An 18,044-nucleotide genomic window follows, 5' to 3' on the forward strand; every position below is an offset into this window, starting at 1 on the left:
GTGTCTCCATAAATCAGGTGTTAATGTGTTTTTGTGTCTCCATAAATCAGGTGTCATTGTGTTTTTGTGTCTCCATAAATCAGTTGTTAATGTGTTTTTGTGTCTCCATAAATCAGGTGTCATTGTGTTTTTGTGTCTCCATAAATCAGGTGTTAATGTGTTTTGTGTCTCCATAAATCAGGTGTTAATGTGTTTTTGTGTCTCCATAAATCAGGTGTCATTGTGTTTTTGTGTCTCCATAAATCAGGTGTTAATGTGTTTTTGTGTCTCCATAAATCAGGTGTCATTGTGTTTTTGTGTCTCCATAAATCAGGTGTTAATGTGTTTTTGTGTCTCCATAAATCAGGTGTTAATGTGTTTTTGTGTCTCCATAAATCAGGTGTTAATGTGTTTCTGTGTCTCCATAAATCAGGTGTTAATGTGTTTTTGTGTCTCCATAAATCAGGTGTTAATGTGTTTTTGTGTCTCCATAAATCAGGTGTAAAATGGACAACATTTTGTACACTATGGATTCCCTTTTCATACTGTATGTTTCGGTCTTGTTTATTGTTGTGCTTGAAAAATAAAGAATTAAAAGATGTGATTGTGCTTTTATCTCTGATGTTTGCATTAAGTTGTCGTGATATGAAAATAAAATCTAGAAATATGAAGGGGACTCCTTTTGGTCATAGATAGATAGCTACAGTATTTTATTAAATTACTAAACACATTTAGTAGGGTTTTATATATTTATAAACATTTATCATACTATATCTCTATAGCTTATCTAAATTTAAGCTATATTTACAAATGGATGCTGGTAATACCAAGTAGGAATTGGGAATTAATAGAAGTTGCCCCTAAGCTAACAAACTACATGAAGTTTGAGTTCCACATTGGTAATTATAATTAATTATAACTAGTAATTATAATATCAGTAACTATTTGAACACTACTCGTAGGTCTAAAATAAGATCTTTATACATTTGTGTAATTAATGTTTTTCACATCCTTCATTGTTTTACATTTTACACATCTAATACAACAGAAATAACCAACATCACAAACATTCAAAATATAAATGGTTTATCTCCCATTTCAACATAGCTAACGTAGGTCCTAACAATTTAACTCTAATGCTGCTAGTAATGATAACATTGGAGTTTATTTTTTATTTTAGGGGGTAGATCAGATTTAATATTACAGATAGATGTAATTGTCTGCATAATTTCCAATCACCCATAAATATTTTTTTGTAAATCTTTATGTTACATATATATATATATATATATATATATATATATATATATAACACAGCGCCGTCGGGAAAGTATTCAGACCCTTTGACTTTTTCCACATTTTGTAACGTTACAGCCTTATTCTAAAATGTATAAAATAAAATCCTCAGCAATCTACACACATTACCCCATAGTGACATCACAATACCCCATAGTGACATCACAATACCCCATAATGACATCACAATACCCCATAGTGACATCACAATACCCCATAATGACAAAGCAAAAACAGTTTTTTTTTTTTGTACATTTATTACAAATAAAAACAGAAATAACTTATTTACATAAGTATTCAGACCCTTTGATATGTGATTCGAAATTGAGCTCAGGTGCATCCTGTTTCCATTGATCATCCTTGAGATGTTTCTACAACTTGATTTAAAGTACTTTACGCTACTGTCTGTGAATACATGAATACGGGGAAGACCGATGAGTGACAGTTTATAAAAAATAATGAAAATGCCGTCAACAAATACCTCATTTGTAGTTGCTTGTGAAACCCGTCAACTTCAACCGCAAGAGGGCGCTGTCTATTTCCTCCGCACTAATTCAGACGTGTATTTCCTGCTGAAACTATCGGAAACATGGCAGACTGTGGAGAACCGGGTGAGTCTGAAAACAATGACAGCTGTCAAAACACTTAACAAAAAAAAAAAGATACATCGACTATCGCTACAACTCTGGTTGAAATATCACGGAATAAAACCTGACGTGTCAGCTTGTGTGACCTTTACAGTAAATGTTAACTAGCTACACCAGTCATTGTGGGTAGCATTGCGGGCTAACTAACTAGCCTGAGAAGTGATGGTAGCTTCATGTTACTGAAGAATGTTGTGTCATTTACATTGATTCATGAGCCAACATTTTTTTTTAAATATAAAGATTTCTTTAAAACAACACCCCTAGTAAAAGTGTTATAGTTAGTTCTCCTGTAAGATATCGCTGTTTAACTAGGACATGGCTTGCTAGTCAGATGAAGAGAGCATTGTCCCAGCTGCATGCAGGAGTAACTTTTACAGTCCTGTGTCATCCTCATCACCACACTGTATTCATCGCCCTTACAGATGGCCCTGGCAACAAAGATGATATCGCACGCTCAAAAGTAAGTATTTTCAAAACACCGAGACAATGTACCGAATGATTTTAAATCCGAGAACAAAACGACATGACATTGATATTTCTTATACAATATGTCGCGTCACTTTAGAGGAGGGTGATGCACAGACCTCCTCTATGGACGCCCCTACTATAGAGCGCCTGGTTCAATTGTGCTTGGGGGAGTTCATTCTGGCCGTGCCTTTTACACTTGTTTACACTGGGCTTGCACTGGGGTTGGAACGCAATCAAGGTTACATTAAGAAACCATAGTGGCGGGCGTTTTAGATATGGGTCGAAGAACATGCAGGGATGGGATTTGCCAGTGTCATGAGCTGATTGGTGCCATTCCAAAATGGCTGAGGTGGCTACTGTTAGCGAGCATGAGGACGAAAAGGTTCGTTTTCTGGAGAAAAAAAACTTGCAGTATTTCAATCTTCTCAAATGTGTGGATCAAATTTGGAGTATGGTGGCATGCATTGAGGTACGTTTTCCTGACCCATGTCTAGCGCCGGCTTCTCAGCGTGTTCATACCCTAGTGCAGCTCAGTGTAAACAAGCGTAAGGGTCGGTATTATCTTGAAAACCGTTCTTCTCCATATGTAGAGTTTCAGATATTACATTATTTATTTATTTATTTTAAATACTTTTTTATTTTACCTTTATTTAGTCGGTTAAGAACAAATTCTTATTTTCAATGACGACCTAGGAACAGTGGGTTAACTGCCTTGTTCAGGGGGCAGAACAACATATTTTGTACCTTGTCATCTCAGGGATTTGATCTAGCAACCTCTCGGCAACCACCTCTCACACACCGGTGTTCCGAGCATGCTACATATTTACATTAAAAACATATATAATATTTAACCTTTAAATTAACTAGACAAGTCAGTTAAGAACAATTTCTTATTTACAATGACGGCCTACCAGAAGGCAAAAGGCCTCCTGCGGGGACTGGGGATAGAAAAATACATTTTTAAATATCACGACAAGAGAGACAACACGACATAGAGACCTAAGACGACGACATAGAGACCTAGGACGACAACACAGAGACCTAAGACGACGACATAGAGACCTAGGACGACAACATAGAGACCTAAGACGACGAGCAACACATGAACACACAGCATGGCGAGCAACACATGAACACACAGCATGGCGAGCAACACATGAAAACACAGCATGGCGAGCAACACATGAAAACACAGCATGGCGAGCAACACATGAAAACACAGTATGGCGAGCAACACATGAAAACACAGCATGGCGAGCAACACATGAAAACACAGCATGGCGAGCAACACATGAACACACAGCATGGCGAGCAACACACGAAAACACAGCATGGCGAGCAACACACAAACACATAGCATGGCGAGCAACACATGAAAACATGAAAACACAGCATGGCGAGCAACACATGAACACACAGCATGGCGAGCAACACATGAAAACTGCACAAAAATGTGCTTCATTTTTAAATTTTATTTTTTAGATAGCAAGTTAGCACAGGTGGCCACGTATGTCTTGTCTTTCTGTCTTCTGTAAAAACAAGTGATATGGCATGTGGGAACACTATAACCCTGGTTTGTTTAGCAACAAGACCGAATCATGCAGAACGGAAGGGGTTTTGCTTAGATTGTTGACAACATGTAAACTATATTGCGTCTCCAAATGTCTATTGAAAACATAAATACATTTGCAAAATGACCACTTGTTGTCTCTCAAATACATTGTTACAGTTGGTTAGTTAGCTCGCTAGTGTATTTTTTGTTGTTGTTGCCATATTAGCGTTGAAATGAAATGAGTCAAAACACCTCAAACAAGACGTGGTATCGAGAACAAGATGAAACGAGTCGCTTACGATTCTCCACATGGCAGTGTCTAGTCATCGTTGGAAGCCATCTGGCCGGTCCAGACTCACAAAAACTCAGACTTCTGCCCCATTTTAAAAACAGGCGCATCGTTTTCGTGACTTCGGGCAGCTAACCCATATATAAAGGTGTGTATCAATTTGACCTCATTTAATATTTATTTTTTTATTAAAAAAAAGTATTATTTTTTTTACATCTGGGTGTTTATGCTTCCAAAACCGTAGCGCAAGCGATGCGTGTTAATGTTCGGACCGAGCGTTTGGGGGCTTTTAACGAAACTCAACCGTACAAAAACGGAGTCAGGATCAAGGGCTGGGTCCGTATCGACTGGCTTAGGAGCAATTAAAAATAAAATAGATATATCAATGGTTTAACTAGTGAGAAATATGTGTGAGTATTGAAAATATCTGTGCGTTTGCTTCATTTTACTGTCATCCTAAATTTAAGATATAGAATTATTTTGTCGTATCTAATTAAATCTACACTGAGTGGACAAAACATTAGGAACACCTTCCTAATATTGAGTTGCAGCCCCCTTTTGCCCTCAGAACAGGTTAAAATCGTCAGGACATGGACTCCACAAGGTGTTGAAAAGCGTTTCACAGGGATGCTGGTCTCATGTCGACTCCAATGCTTCCCACAGTTGTGTCAAGTTGGCTGGATGTCCTTTGGGTGGTGGACTATTTTTGATATTTAATGAAGCTGCCAGTTGAGGACTTGTGAGGCGTCTGTTTCTCAAACTAGACACTATTGTACTTGTCCTCTTTCTCAGTTGTGCACCGGGGCCTCCCACTCCTCTTTCTATTCTGGTTAGAGCTGACCCTGTATATAACTACTGACCCTGGAACTGTCCCTGTATATAGCTACTGACCCTGTATATAGCTACTGTCCCTGTATATAACTACTGACCCTGTATATAGCTACTGACCCTGTATATAACTACTGACCCTGTATATAGCTACTGACCCTGTATATAGCTACTGACCCTGTATATAGCTACTGACCCTGTATATAACTACTGACCCTGTATATAGCTACTGACCCTGTATATAGCTACTGACCCTGTATATAGCTACTGACCCTGTATATAACTACTGACCCTGTATATAGCTACTGACCCTGTATATAGCTACTGACCCCGTATATAGCTACTGACCCTGTATATAGCTACTGACCCTGTATATAGCTACTGACCCTGTATATAACTACTGACCCTGTATATAACTACTGACCCTGTGTATAGCTACTGACCCTGTATATAGCTACTGACCCTGTATATAGCTACTGACCCTGTATATAACTACTGACCCTGTATATAACTACTGACCCTGTATATAACTACTGACCCTGTATAGAACTACTGACCCTGTATATAGCTACTGACCCTGTATATAGCTACTGTCCCTGTATATAACTACTGACCCTGTATATAACTACTGACCCTGTATATAACTACTGACCCTGTATATAACTACTGACCCTGTATATAGCTACTGACCCTGTATATAGCTACTGACCCTGTATATAGCTACTGAGCCTGTATATAGCTACTGACCCTGTATATAACTACTGACCCTGTATATAGCTACTGACACTGTATATAACTACTGACCCTGTATATAGCTACTGACCCTGTATATAGCTACTGACCCTGTATATAACTACTGACCCTGTATATAACTACTGACCCTGTATATAACTACTGACCCTGTATATAACTACTGACCCTGTATATAGCTACTGACCCTGTATATAACTACTGATCCTGTATATAACTACTGACCCTGTATATAGCTACTGACCCTGTATATAGCTACTGACCCTGTATATAGCTACTGACCCTGTATATAACTACTGACCCTGTATATAACTACTGACCCTGTATATAACTACTGACCCTGTATAGAACTACTGACCCTGTATATAGCTACTGACCCTGTATATAGCTACTGTCCCTGTATATAACTACTGACCCTGTATATAACTACTGACCCTGTATATAACTACTGACCCTGTATATAGCTACTGACCCTGTATATAGCTACTGACCCTGTATATAGCTACTGACCCTGTATATAGCTACTGACCCTGTATATAACTACTGACCCTGTATATAGCTACTGACCCTGTATATAGCTACTGACCCTGTATATAGCTATTGACCCTGTATATAGCTACTGACCCTGTATATAACTACTGACCCTGTATATAACTACTGACCCTGTATATAACTACTGACCCTGTATATAGCTACTGACCCTGTATATAGCTACTGACCCTGTATATAGCTACTGACCCTGTATATAGCTACTGACCCTGTATATAACTACTGACCCTGTATATAGCTACTGACCCTGTATATAGCTACTGACCCTGTATATAGCTATTGACCCTGTATATAGCTACTGACCCTGTATATAGCTACTGACCCTGTATATAGCTACTGACCCTGTATATAACTACTGACCCTGTATATAGCTACTGACCCTGGAACTGTCCCTGTATATAACTCCTGACCCTGTATATAACTACTGACCCTGTATATAACTACTGACCCTGTATATAGCTATTGACCCTGTATATAACTACTGACCCTATATATAACTACTGACTCTGTATATAGCTACTGACCCTGTATATAACTACTGACCCTGTATATAACTACTGACCCTGTATATAACTACTGACCCTGTATATAACTACTGACCCTGTATATAACTACTGACCCTGTATATAGCTACTGACCCTGTATATAACTACTGACCCTGTATATAACTACTGACCCTGTATATAGCTACTGACCCTGTATATAGCTACTGACCCTGTATATAGCTACTGACCCTGTATATAACTACTGACCCTGTATATAACTACTGACCCTGTATATAACTACTGACCCTGTATAGAACTACTGACCCTGTATATAGCTACTGACCCTGTATATAGCTACTGACCCTGTATATAGCTACTGACCCTGTATATAACTACTGACCCTGTATATAACTACTGACCCTGTATATAGCTACTGACCCTGTATATAGCTACTGACCCTGTATATAGCTACTGAGCCTGTATATAGCTACTGACCCTGTATATAACTACTGACCCTGTATATAGCTACTGACACTGTATATAACTACTGACCCTGTATATAGCTACTGACCCTGTATATAGCTACTGACCCTGTATATAACTACTGACCCTGTATATAACTACTGACCCTGTATATAACTACTGACCCTGTATATAGCTACTGACCCTGGAACTGTCCCTGTATATAACTACTGACCCTGTATATAACTACTGACCCTGTATATAACTACTGACCCTGTATATAACTACTGACCCTGTATATAGCTACTGACCCTGTATATAACTACTGACCCTGTATATAACTACTGTCCCTGTATATAACTACTGACCCTGTATATAACTACTGACCCTGTATATAGCTACTGACCCTGTATATAGCTACTGACCCTGGTACTGTCCCTGTATATAACTACTGACCCTGTATATAGCTACTGACCCTGGTACTGTCCCTGTATATAACTACTGACCCTGTATATAACTACTGACCCTGTATATAGCTACTGACCCTGGTACTGTCCCTGTATATAACTACTGACCCTGTATATAGCTACAGACCCTGTATATAGCCACAGACCCTGTATAGAACTACTGACCCTGTATATAACTACAGACCCTGTATATAACTACTGACCCTGTATATAACTACAGACCCTGTATATAGCTACAGACCCTGTATATAACTTCTGACCCTGTATATAACTACTGACCCTGTATATAGCTACTGACCCTTTATATAACTACTGACCCTGTATTTAACTACTGACCCTGTATATAACTACTGACCCTGTATATAACTACTGACCCTGTATATAACTACTGACCCTGTATATAACTACTGACCCTGTATATAACTACTGACCCTGTATTTAACTACTGACCCTGTATATAACTACTGACCCTGTATATAACTACAGACCCTGTATATAGCTACTGACCCTGTATATAACTACTGACCCTGTATTTAACTACTGACCCTGTATATAGCTACTGACCCTGTATATAACTACTGAACCTGTATATAGCTACTGACCCTGTATATAGCTACTGACCCTGTATATAACTACTGACCCTGTATATAACTACTGACCCTGTATTTAACTACTGACCCTGTATATAACTACTGACCCTGTATATAGCTACTGACCCTGTATATAACTACTGACCCTGTATATAACTACTGACCCTGTATATAACTACTGACCCTGTATATAGCTACTGACCCTGTATATAACTACTGACCCTGTATATAACTACTGACCCTGTATATAACTACTGACCCTGTATATAACTACTGACCCTGTATATAGCTACTGACCCTGTATATAACTACTGACCCTGTATATAACTACTGACCCTGTATATAACTACTGACCCTGTATATAACTACTGACCCTGTATATAACTACTGACCCTGTATATAACTACTGACCCTGTATATAACTACTGACCCTGTATATAACTACTGACCCTGTATATAGCTACTGACCCTGTATATAGCTACTGACCCTGTATATAACTACTGACCCTGTATATAACTACTGACCCTGTATATAACTACTGACCCTGTATATAACTACTGACCCTGTATATAGCTACTGACCCTGTATATAACTACTGACCCTGTATATAACTACTGACCCTGTATATAACTACTGACCCTGTATATAACTATTGACCCTGTATATAGCTACTGACCCTGTATATAACTACTGACCCTGTATATAACTATTGACCCTGTATATAGCTACTGACCCTGTATATAACTACTGACCCTGTATATAACTACTGACCCTGTATATAACTATTGACCCTGTATATAGCCACTGACCCTGTATATAACTACTGACCCTGTATATAACTATTGACCCTGTATATAGCTACTGACCCTGTATATAACTACTGACCCTGTATATAACTACTGACCCTGTATATAACTATTGACCCTGGAACTGTCCCTGTATATAACTACTGACCCTGTATATAACTACTGACCCTGTATATAACTACTGACCCTGTATATAACTACTGACCCTGTATATAGCTACTGACCCTGTATATAACTACTGACCCTGTATATAGCTACTGACCCTGTATATAACTACTGACCCTGTATATAACTACTGACCCTGTATATAACTACTGACCCTGTATATAACTACTGACCCTGTATATAACTACTGACCCTGTATATAACTACTGACCCTGTATATAGCTACTGACCCTGGTACTGTCCCTGTATATAACTACTGACCCTGTATATAACTACTGACCCTGTATATAGCTACTGACCCTGTATATAGCTACTGACCCTGTATATAACTACTGACCCTGTATATAACTACTGACCCTGTATATAACTACTGACCCTGTATATAACTACTGACCCTGTATATAACTACTGACCCTGTATATAGCTACTGACCCTGGTACTGTCCCTGTATATAACTACTGACCCCGTATATAGCTACTGACCCTGGTACTGTCCCTGTATATAACTACTGACCCTGTATATAACTACTGTCCCTGTATATAACTACTGACCCTGTATATAACTACTGACCCTGTATATAGCTACTGACCCTGTATATAGCTACTGACCCTGGTACTGTCCCTGTATATAACTACTGACCCTGTATATAGCTACTGACCCTGGTACTGTCCCTGTATATAACTACTGACCCTGTATATAACTACTGACCCTGTATATAACTACTGACCCTGTATATAACTACTGACCCTGGTACTGTCCCTGTATATAACTACTGACCCTGTATATAGCTACTGACCCTGGTACTGTCCCTGTATATAACTACTGACCCTGTATATAACTACTGACCCTGTATATAGCTACTGACCCTGGTACTGACCCTGTATATAACTACTGACCCTGTATATAGCTACAGACCCTGTATATAGCCACAGACCCTGTATAGAACTACTGACCCTGTATAGAACTACAGACCCTGTATATAACTACAGACCCTGTATATAACTACTGACCCTGTATATAACTACAGACCCTGTATATAGCTACAGACCCTGTATATAACTTCTGACCCTGTATATAACTACTGACCCTGTATATAGCTACTGACCCTTTATATAACTACTGACCCTGTATTTAACTACTGACCCTGTATATAACTACTGACCCTGTATATAACTACTGACCCTGTATATAACTACTGACCCTGTATATAACTACTGACCCTGTATATAACTACTGACCCTGTATATAACTACTGACCCTGTATTTAACTACTGACCCTGTATATAACTACTGACCCTGTATATAACTACAGACCCTGTATATAGCTACTGACCCTGTATATAACTACTGACCCTGTATTTAACTACTGACCCTGTATATAGCTACTGACCCTGTATATAACTACTGACCCTGTATATAGCTACTGACCCTGTATATAGCTACTGACCCTGTATATAACTACTGACCCTGTATATAACTACTGACCCTGTATATAACTACTGACCCTGTATTTAACTACTGACCCTGTATATAGCTACTGACCCTGTATATAACTACTGACCCTGTATATAGCTACTGACCCTGTATATAGCTACTGACCCTGTATATAACTACTGACCCTGTATATAACTACTGACCCTGTATTTAACTACTGACCCTGTATATAACTACTGACCCTGTATATAGCTACTGACCCTGTATATAACTACTGACCCTGTATATAACTACTGACCCTGTATATAACTACTGACCCTGTATATAGCTACTGACCCTGTATATAACTACTGACCCTGTATATAACTACTGACCCTGTATATAACTACTGACCCTGTATATAGCTACTGACCCTGTATATAACTACTGACCCTGTATATAACTACTGACCCTGTATATAACTACTGACCCTGTATATAACTACTGACCCTGTATATAACTACTGACCCTGTATATAACTACTGACCCTGTATATAACTACTGACCCTGTATATAACTACTGACCCTGTATATAACTACTGACCCTGTATATAACTACTGACCCTGTATATAACTACTGACCCTGTATATAACTATTGACCCTGTATATAGCTACTGACCCTGTATATAACTACTGACCCTGTATATAACTATTGACCCTGTATATAGCTACTGACCCTGTATATAACTACTGACCCTGTATATAACTACTGACCCTGTATATAACTACTGACCCTGTATATAGCTACTGACCCTGTATATAGCTACTGACCCTGTATATAGCTACCGACCCTGTATATAACTACTGACCCTGTATATAACTACTGACCCTGTATATAGCTACTGACCCTGTATATAACTACTGACCCTGTATATAGCTACTGACCCTGTATATAGCTACTGACCCTGTATATAGCTACTGACCCTGTATATAGCTACTGACCCTGTATATAACTACTGTCCCTGTATATAGCTACTGACCCTGTATATAACTACTGACCCAAACATGTATGGAAAGTTGTGTTTAAATCAAAAGGGATACTGTCAAAAAAGTGATTTGAATTCAACTGAATTTCCCCTTTCACTCCCCCCCCCCCTACTAGAATGAAGGGAAGGAGTTGACCAAAGAGGAGAAGCAACGTCTGAGGAAACAGAAGAAACAACAGAAGAAACATAAGGAAAGGAAGAATGAAAAGGGCCCGTCAGAAACAGAGAAGGACGAGACGCCTGTCTCCCTGTTGCCACCACCACCACCTGTGGCAACACAGAAAGGTGTGGTGTTCTAGCCTGGTCTAATGCTTATTGATATCATCATGTCAAATGGTTTTGCACCATCATCAGAGTGGGTCTGATTAGGATTCCTGGTTTTCCTGAAATCCTGGTTTGAAGGTTTCCTGGACTCAGGAGGGAATAATCAGGACATCTGGATTCTTCAACCAGGATTTCTGGAAAACCTGGGAATTTATTGAACATTCAGACAAAGGTCTGATTGTATCATTTTTAAATATCTTTGAAAAACAAATACATTTAAAGATTTTCCTGTCATGTTGTCCAGAGCCAGAAATGGCACATTGAAAAAGGTTTTAGAATAAATTCAAACAAACATTTGTTTCATCACAAAACCGGAGGGCAACCTTTGTCCAGTGAAGTCCCCAAAGCATATTGCATGGAAGGAACACTTACATGACCTACAGCAAGTTAGCATTTCTGTCATTTTCAGTTAGTTGTTAGTTGTTTTACTAATTTTCATAAACTGGTAGCTTTGTCATTGGTCTATTTACCTATCATTCATGTTCCTCCATCCACTTCATTGGTCCGTTCACCTAGTCTGTCTGTCTCCCCAGCTCCCTCAGCATTGCCTGCCCCTGCCTCTGCACCAATACCTGTGCCTGCCTCAGCTCCCTTCCACTCCTCTCCCGCCCCCTCCCCGGCAGACAAGCCAGCCAAGAGCAAAGCTGAGCTGAAGGCAGAGAGGAGAGCCAGGCAGGAGACTGACAGGGCCGCTAAACAGCCAGGCTCCTCGTCCTCCGGCATCAAGACCAAAGTCCCTCTCAGTGAACTAAACCCAGGTACAACAGCTCCCCCCCCGGTGGACCTCTGGAGCACCTTGTTGATTTAGGATGTATCATTTGATAAACTTTGTTTCAGAGGGGAAATTTGACAATTTGAGTTCTGCTGCTTCCACATATTGGTAAATACGTAGTCAATTGATACAACATCCATAGAATAACAACCCCCCCCCCCCCCCATCCCACCCACGCAAAAACAAATTTGTTCATGCCAGGCCAGGCTATGACTAGGGGGCAGTTCATTAGTTCAGGCCAGGCTGTGACTCGGGGGCAGTTCATTAGTTCAGGCTGTGACTAGGGGGCAGTTCATTAGTTCAGGCCAGGCTGTGACTAGGGGGCAGTTCATTAGTTCAGGCTGTGATTAGGGGGCAGTTCATTAGTTCAGGCTGTGACTAGGGGGCAGTTCATTAGTTCAAGCCAGGCTGTGACTAGGGGGCAGTTCATTAGTTCAGGCTGTGACTAGGGGGCAGTTCATTAGTTCAGGCTGTGACTAGGGGGCAGTTCATTAGTTCAAGCCAGGCTGTGACTAGGGGGCAGTTCATTAGTTCAGGCTGTGACTAGGGGGCAGTTCATTAGTTCAGGCTGTGACTACGGGGCAGTTCATTAGTTCAGGCTGTGATTAGGGGGCAGTTCATTAGTTCAGGCTGTGATTAGGGGGCAGTTCATTAGTTCAGGCTGTGACTAGGGGGCAGTTCATTAGTTCAGGCCAGGCTGTGACTAGGGGGCAGTTCATTAGTTCAGGCTGTGACTAGGGGGCAGTTCATTAGTTCAGGCTGTGACCAGGGGGCAGTTCATTAGTTCAGGCTGTGACTAGGGGGCAGTTCATTAGTTCAGGCTGTGACCAGGGGGCAGTTCATTAGTCCAGGCTGTGACTAGGGGGCAGTTCATTAGTTCAGGCTGTGACCAGGGGGCAGTTCATTAGTTCAGGCTGTGACCAGGGGGCAGTTCATTAGTTCAGGCTGTGACTAGGGGGCAGTTCATTAGTTCAGGCTGTGACCAGGGGGCAGTTCATTAGTTCAGGCTGTGACCAGGGGGCAGTTCATTAGTTCAGGCTGTGACTAGGGGGCAGTTCATTAGTTCAGGCTGTGACTAGGGGGCAGTTCATTAGTTCAGGCCAGGCTGTGACTACGGGGCAGTTCATTAGTTCAGGCTGTGATTAGGGGGCAGTTCATTAGTTCAGGCTGTGACTAGGGGGCAGTTCATTAGTTCAGGCCAGGCTGTGACTAGGGGGCAGTTCATTAGTTCAGGCTGTGACTAGGGGGCAGTTCATTAGTTCAGGCTGTGACTAGGGGGCAGTTCATTAGTTCAGGCCAGGCTGTGACTACGGGGCAGTTCATTAGTTCAGGCTGTGACTAGGGGGCAGTTCATTAGTTCAGGCTGTGATTAGGGGGCAGTTCATTAGTTCAGGCTGTGATTAGGGGGCAGTTCATTAGTTCAGGCTGTGACTAGGGGGCAGTTCATTAGTTCAGGCTGTGACCAGGGGGCAGTTCATTAGTTCAGGCTGTGACCAGGGGGCAGTTCATTAGTTCAGGCTGTGACCAGGGGGCAGTTCATTAGTTCAGGCTGTGACTAGGGGGCAGTTCATTAGTTCAGGCTGTGATTAGGGGGCAGTTCATTAGTTCAGGCTGTGACTAGGGGGCAGTTCATTAGTTCAGGCTGTGACCAGGGGGCAGTTCATTAGTTCAGGCTGTGACTAGGGGGCAGTTCATTAGTTCAGGCCAGGCTGTGACTAGGGGGCAGTTCATTAGTTCAGGCTGTGACTAGGGGGCAGTTCATTAGTTCAGGCTGTGACTAGGGGGCAGTTCATTAGTTCAGGCTGTGACCAGGGGGCAGTTCATTAGTTCAGGCTGTGACCAGGGGGCAGTTCATTAGTTCAGGCTGTGACCAGGGGGCAGTTCATTAGTTCAGGCTGTGACTAGGGGGCAGTTCATTAGTTCAGGCCAGGCTGTGACTAGGGGACAGTTCATTAGTTCAGGCTGTGACTAGGGGGCAGTTCATTAGTTCAGGCCAGGCTGTGACCAGGGGGCAGTTCATTAGTCCAGGCTGTGACTAGGGGGCAGTTCATTAGTTCAGGCTGTGACCAGGGGGCAGTTCATTAGTTCAGGCTGTGACTAGGGGGCAGTTCATTAGTTCAGGCTGTGACTAGGGGGCAGTTCATTAGTTCAGGCTGTGACTAGGGGGCAGTTCATTAGTTCAGGCTGTGACTAGGGGGCAGTTCATTAGTTCAGGCTGTGACCAGGGGGCAGTTCATTAGTTCAGGCTGTGACTAGGGGGCAGTTCATTAGTTCAGGCTGTGACTAGGGGGCAGTTCATTAGTTCAGGCTGTGACTAGGGGGCAGTTCATTAGTTCAGGCTGTGACCAGGGGGCAGTTCATTAGTTCAGGCTGTGACTAGGGGGCAGTTCATTAGTTCAGGCTGTGACCAGGGGGCAGTTCATTAGTTCAGGCTGTGACCAGGGGGCAGTTCATTAGTTCAGGCTGTGACCAGGGGGCAGTTCATTAGTTCAGGCTGTGACCAGGGGGCAGTTCATTAGTTCAGGCTGTGACTCGGGGGCAGTTCATTAGTTCAGGCTGTGACTAGGGGGCAGTTCATTAGTTCAGGCTGTGACCAGGGGGCAGTTCATTAGTTCAGGCTGTGACCAGGGGGCAGTTCATTAGTTCAGGCTGTGACCAGGGGGCAGTTCATTAGTTCAGGCTGTGACCAGGGGGCAGTTCATTAGTTCAGGCTGTGACCAGGGGGCAGTTCATTAGTTCAGGCTGTGACCAGGGGGCAGTTCATTAGTTCAGGCTGTGACTCGGGGGCAGTTCATTAGTTCAGGCTGTGACTAGGGGGCAGTTCATTAGTTCAGGCTGTGACTAGGGGGCAGTTCATTAGTTCAGGCCAGGCTGTGACTAGGGGGCAGTTCATTAGTTCAGGCCAGGCTGTGACTAGGGGGCAGTTCATTAGTTCAGGCCAGGCTGTGACTAGGGGGCAGTTCATTAGTTCAGGCTGTGACTAGGGGGCAGTTCATTAGTTCAGGCTGTGACTAGGGGGCAGTTCATTAGTTCAGGCTGTGACTCGGGGGCAGTTCATTAGTTCAGGCTGTGACTAGGGGGCAGTTCATTAGTTCAGGCTGTGACTAGGGGGCAGTTCATTAGTTCAGGCTGTGACTAGGGGGCAGTTCATTAGTTCAGGCCAGGCTGTGACTAGGGGGCAGTTCATTAGTTCAGGCTGTGATTAGGGGGCAGTTCATTAGTTCAGGCTGTGACTAGGGGGCAGTTCATTAGTTCAGGCTGTGACTAGGGGGCAGTTCATTAGTTCAGGCTGTGACTAGGGGGCAGTTCATTAGTTCAGGCTGTGACTAGGGGGCAGTTCATTAGTTCAGGCTGTGACTAGGGGGCAGTTCATTAGTTCAGGCTGTGACTAGGGGGCAGTTCATTAGTTCAGGCTGTGACTACGGGGCAGTTCATTAGTTCAGGCTGTGACCAGGGGGCAGTTCATTAGTTCAGGCTGTGACTAGGGGGCAGTTCATTAGTTCAGGCTGTGACCAGGGGGCAGTTCATTAGTTCAGGCTGTGACTAGGGGGCAGTTCATTAGTTCAGGCTGTGACTAGGGGGCAGTTCATTAGTTCAGGCTGTGACTAGGGGGCAGTTCATTAGTTCAGGCTGTGACTAGGGGGCAGTTCATTAGTTCAGGCCAGGCTGTGACTAGGGGGCAGTTCATTAGTTCAGGCTGTGACTAGGGGGCAGTTCATTAGTTCAGGCCAGGCTGTGACTAGGGGGCAGTTCATTAGTTCAGGCTGTGATTAGGGGGCAGTTCATTAGTTCAGGCTGTGACTAGGGGGCAGTTCATTAGTTCAGGCTGTGACTAGGGGGCAGTTCATTAGTTCAGGCCAGGCTGTGACCAGGGGGCAGTTCATTAGTTCAGGCTGTGACCAGGGGGCAGTTCATTAGTTCAGGCTGTGACTAGGGGGCAGTTCATTAGTTCAGGCTGTGATTAGGGGGCAGTTCATTAGTTCAGGCTGTGACTAGGGGGCAGTTCATTAGTTCAGGCTGTGACCAGGGGGCAGTTCATTAGTTCAGGCTGTGACTAGGGGGCAGTTCATTAGTTCAGGCTGTGACTAGGGGGCAGTTCATTAGTTCAGGCTGTGACTAGGGGGCAGTTCATTAGTTCAGGCTGTGACTAGGGGGCAGTTCATTAGTTCAGGCTGTGACCAGGGGGCAGTTCATTAGTTCAGGCTGTGACTAGGGGGCAGTTCATTAGTTCAGGCTGTGACTAGGGGGCAGTTCATTAGTTCAGGCTGTGACTAGGGGGCAGTTCATTAGTTCAGGCCAGGCTGTGACTAGGGGGCAGTTCATTAGTTCAGGCTGTGACTAGGGGGCAGTTCATTAGTTCAGGCTGTGACCAGGGGGCAGTTCATTAGTTCAGGCTGTGACTAGGGGGCAGTTCATTAGTTCAGGCTGTGACTAGGGGGCAGTTCATTAGTTCAGGCTGTGACTACGGGGCAGTTCATTAGTTCAGGCTGTGACTAGGGGGCAGTTCATTAGTTCAGGCTGTGACCAGGGGGCAGTTCATTAGTTCAGGCTGTGACCAGGGGGCAGTTCATTAGTTCAGGCTGTGACTAGGGGGCAGTTCATTAGTTCAGGCTGTGACCAGGGGGCAGTTCATTAGTTCAGGCTGTGACTAGGGGGCAGTTCATTAGTTCAGGCTGTGACCAGGGGGCAGTTCATTAGTTCAGGCTGTGACTAGGGGGCAGTTCATTAGTTCAGGCTGTGACTAGGGGGCAGTTCATTAGTTCAGGCTGTGACCAGGGGGCAGTTCATTAGTTCAGGCTGTGACCAGGGGGCAGTTCATTAGTTCAGGCTGTGACCAGGGGGCAGTTCATTAGTTCAGGCTGTGATTAGGGGGCAGTTCATTAGTTCAGGCTGTGACTAGGGGGCAGTTCATTAGTTCAGGCTGTGACCAGGGGGCAGTTCATTAGTTCAGGCTGTGACTAGGGGGCAGTTCATTAGTTCAGGCTGTGACCAGGGGGCAGTTCATTAGTTCAGGCTGTGACTAGGGGGCAGTTCATTAGTTCAGGCTGTGACCAGGGGGCAGTTCATTAGTTCAGGCTGTGACTAGGGGGCAGTTCATTAGTTCAGGCTGTGATTAGGGGGCAGTTCATTAGTTCAGGCCAGGCTGTGACTAGG

At 43.0% G+C, this 18,044-nt stretch overlaps 1 protein-coding gene across 2 annotated transcripts in view; it reads left to right on the plus strand.

Annotated features, from left to right (window-relative positions):
* The first annotated feature begins 1,687 nt into the window (after window positions 1-1,687).
* eif2b4 (eukaryotic translation initiation factor 2B, subunit 4 delta) overlaps window positions 1,688-18,044 on the plus strand; it is a 34,613-nt gene continuing 18,256 nt past the window's right edge. The window contains exons 1-4 of one of the 2 annotated variants that reach the window (XM_036976381.1): window positions 1,688-1,886; window positions 2,345-2,382; window positions 11,911-12,079; window positions 12,652-12,876. In XM_036976381.1, the coding sequence (XP_036832276.1) occupies window positions 1,865-1,886; window positions 2,345-2,382; window positions 11,911-12,079; window positions 12,652-12,876 (454 nt within the window). In that variant the 5' untranslated portion in view covers window positions 1,688-1,864. Of the gene's footprint in view, window positions 2,383-11,910; window positions 12,080-12,651; window positions 12,877-18,044 lie in introns of both variants that reach the window. The other variant, XM_036976380.1, reaches the window with a different exon arrangement.

This window comes from Oncorhynchus mykiss, chromosome 4 (assembly GCF_013265735.2).
Source record: "Oncorhynchus mykiss isolate Arlee chromosome 4, USDA_OmykA_1.1, whole genome shotgun sequence".
In the NCBI taxonomy this organism is placed as follows: Eukaryota; Metazoa; Chordata; class Actinopteri; order Salmoniformes; family Salmonidae; genus Oncorhynchus; species Oncorhynchus mykiss.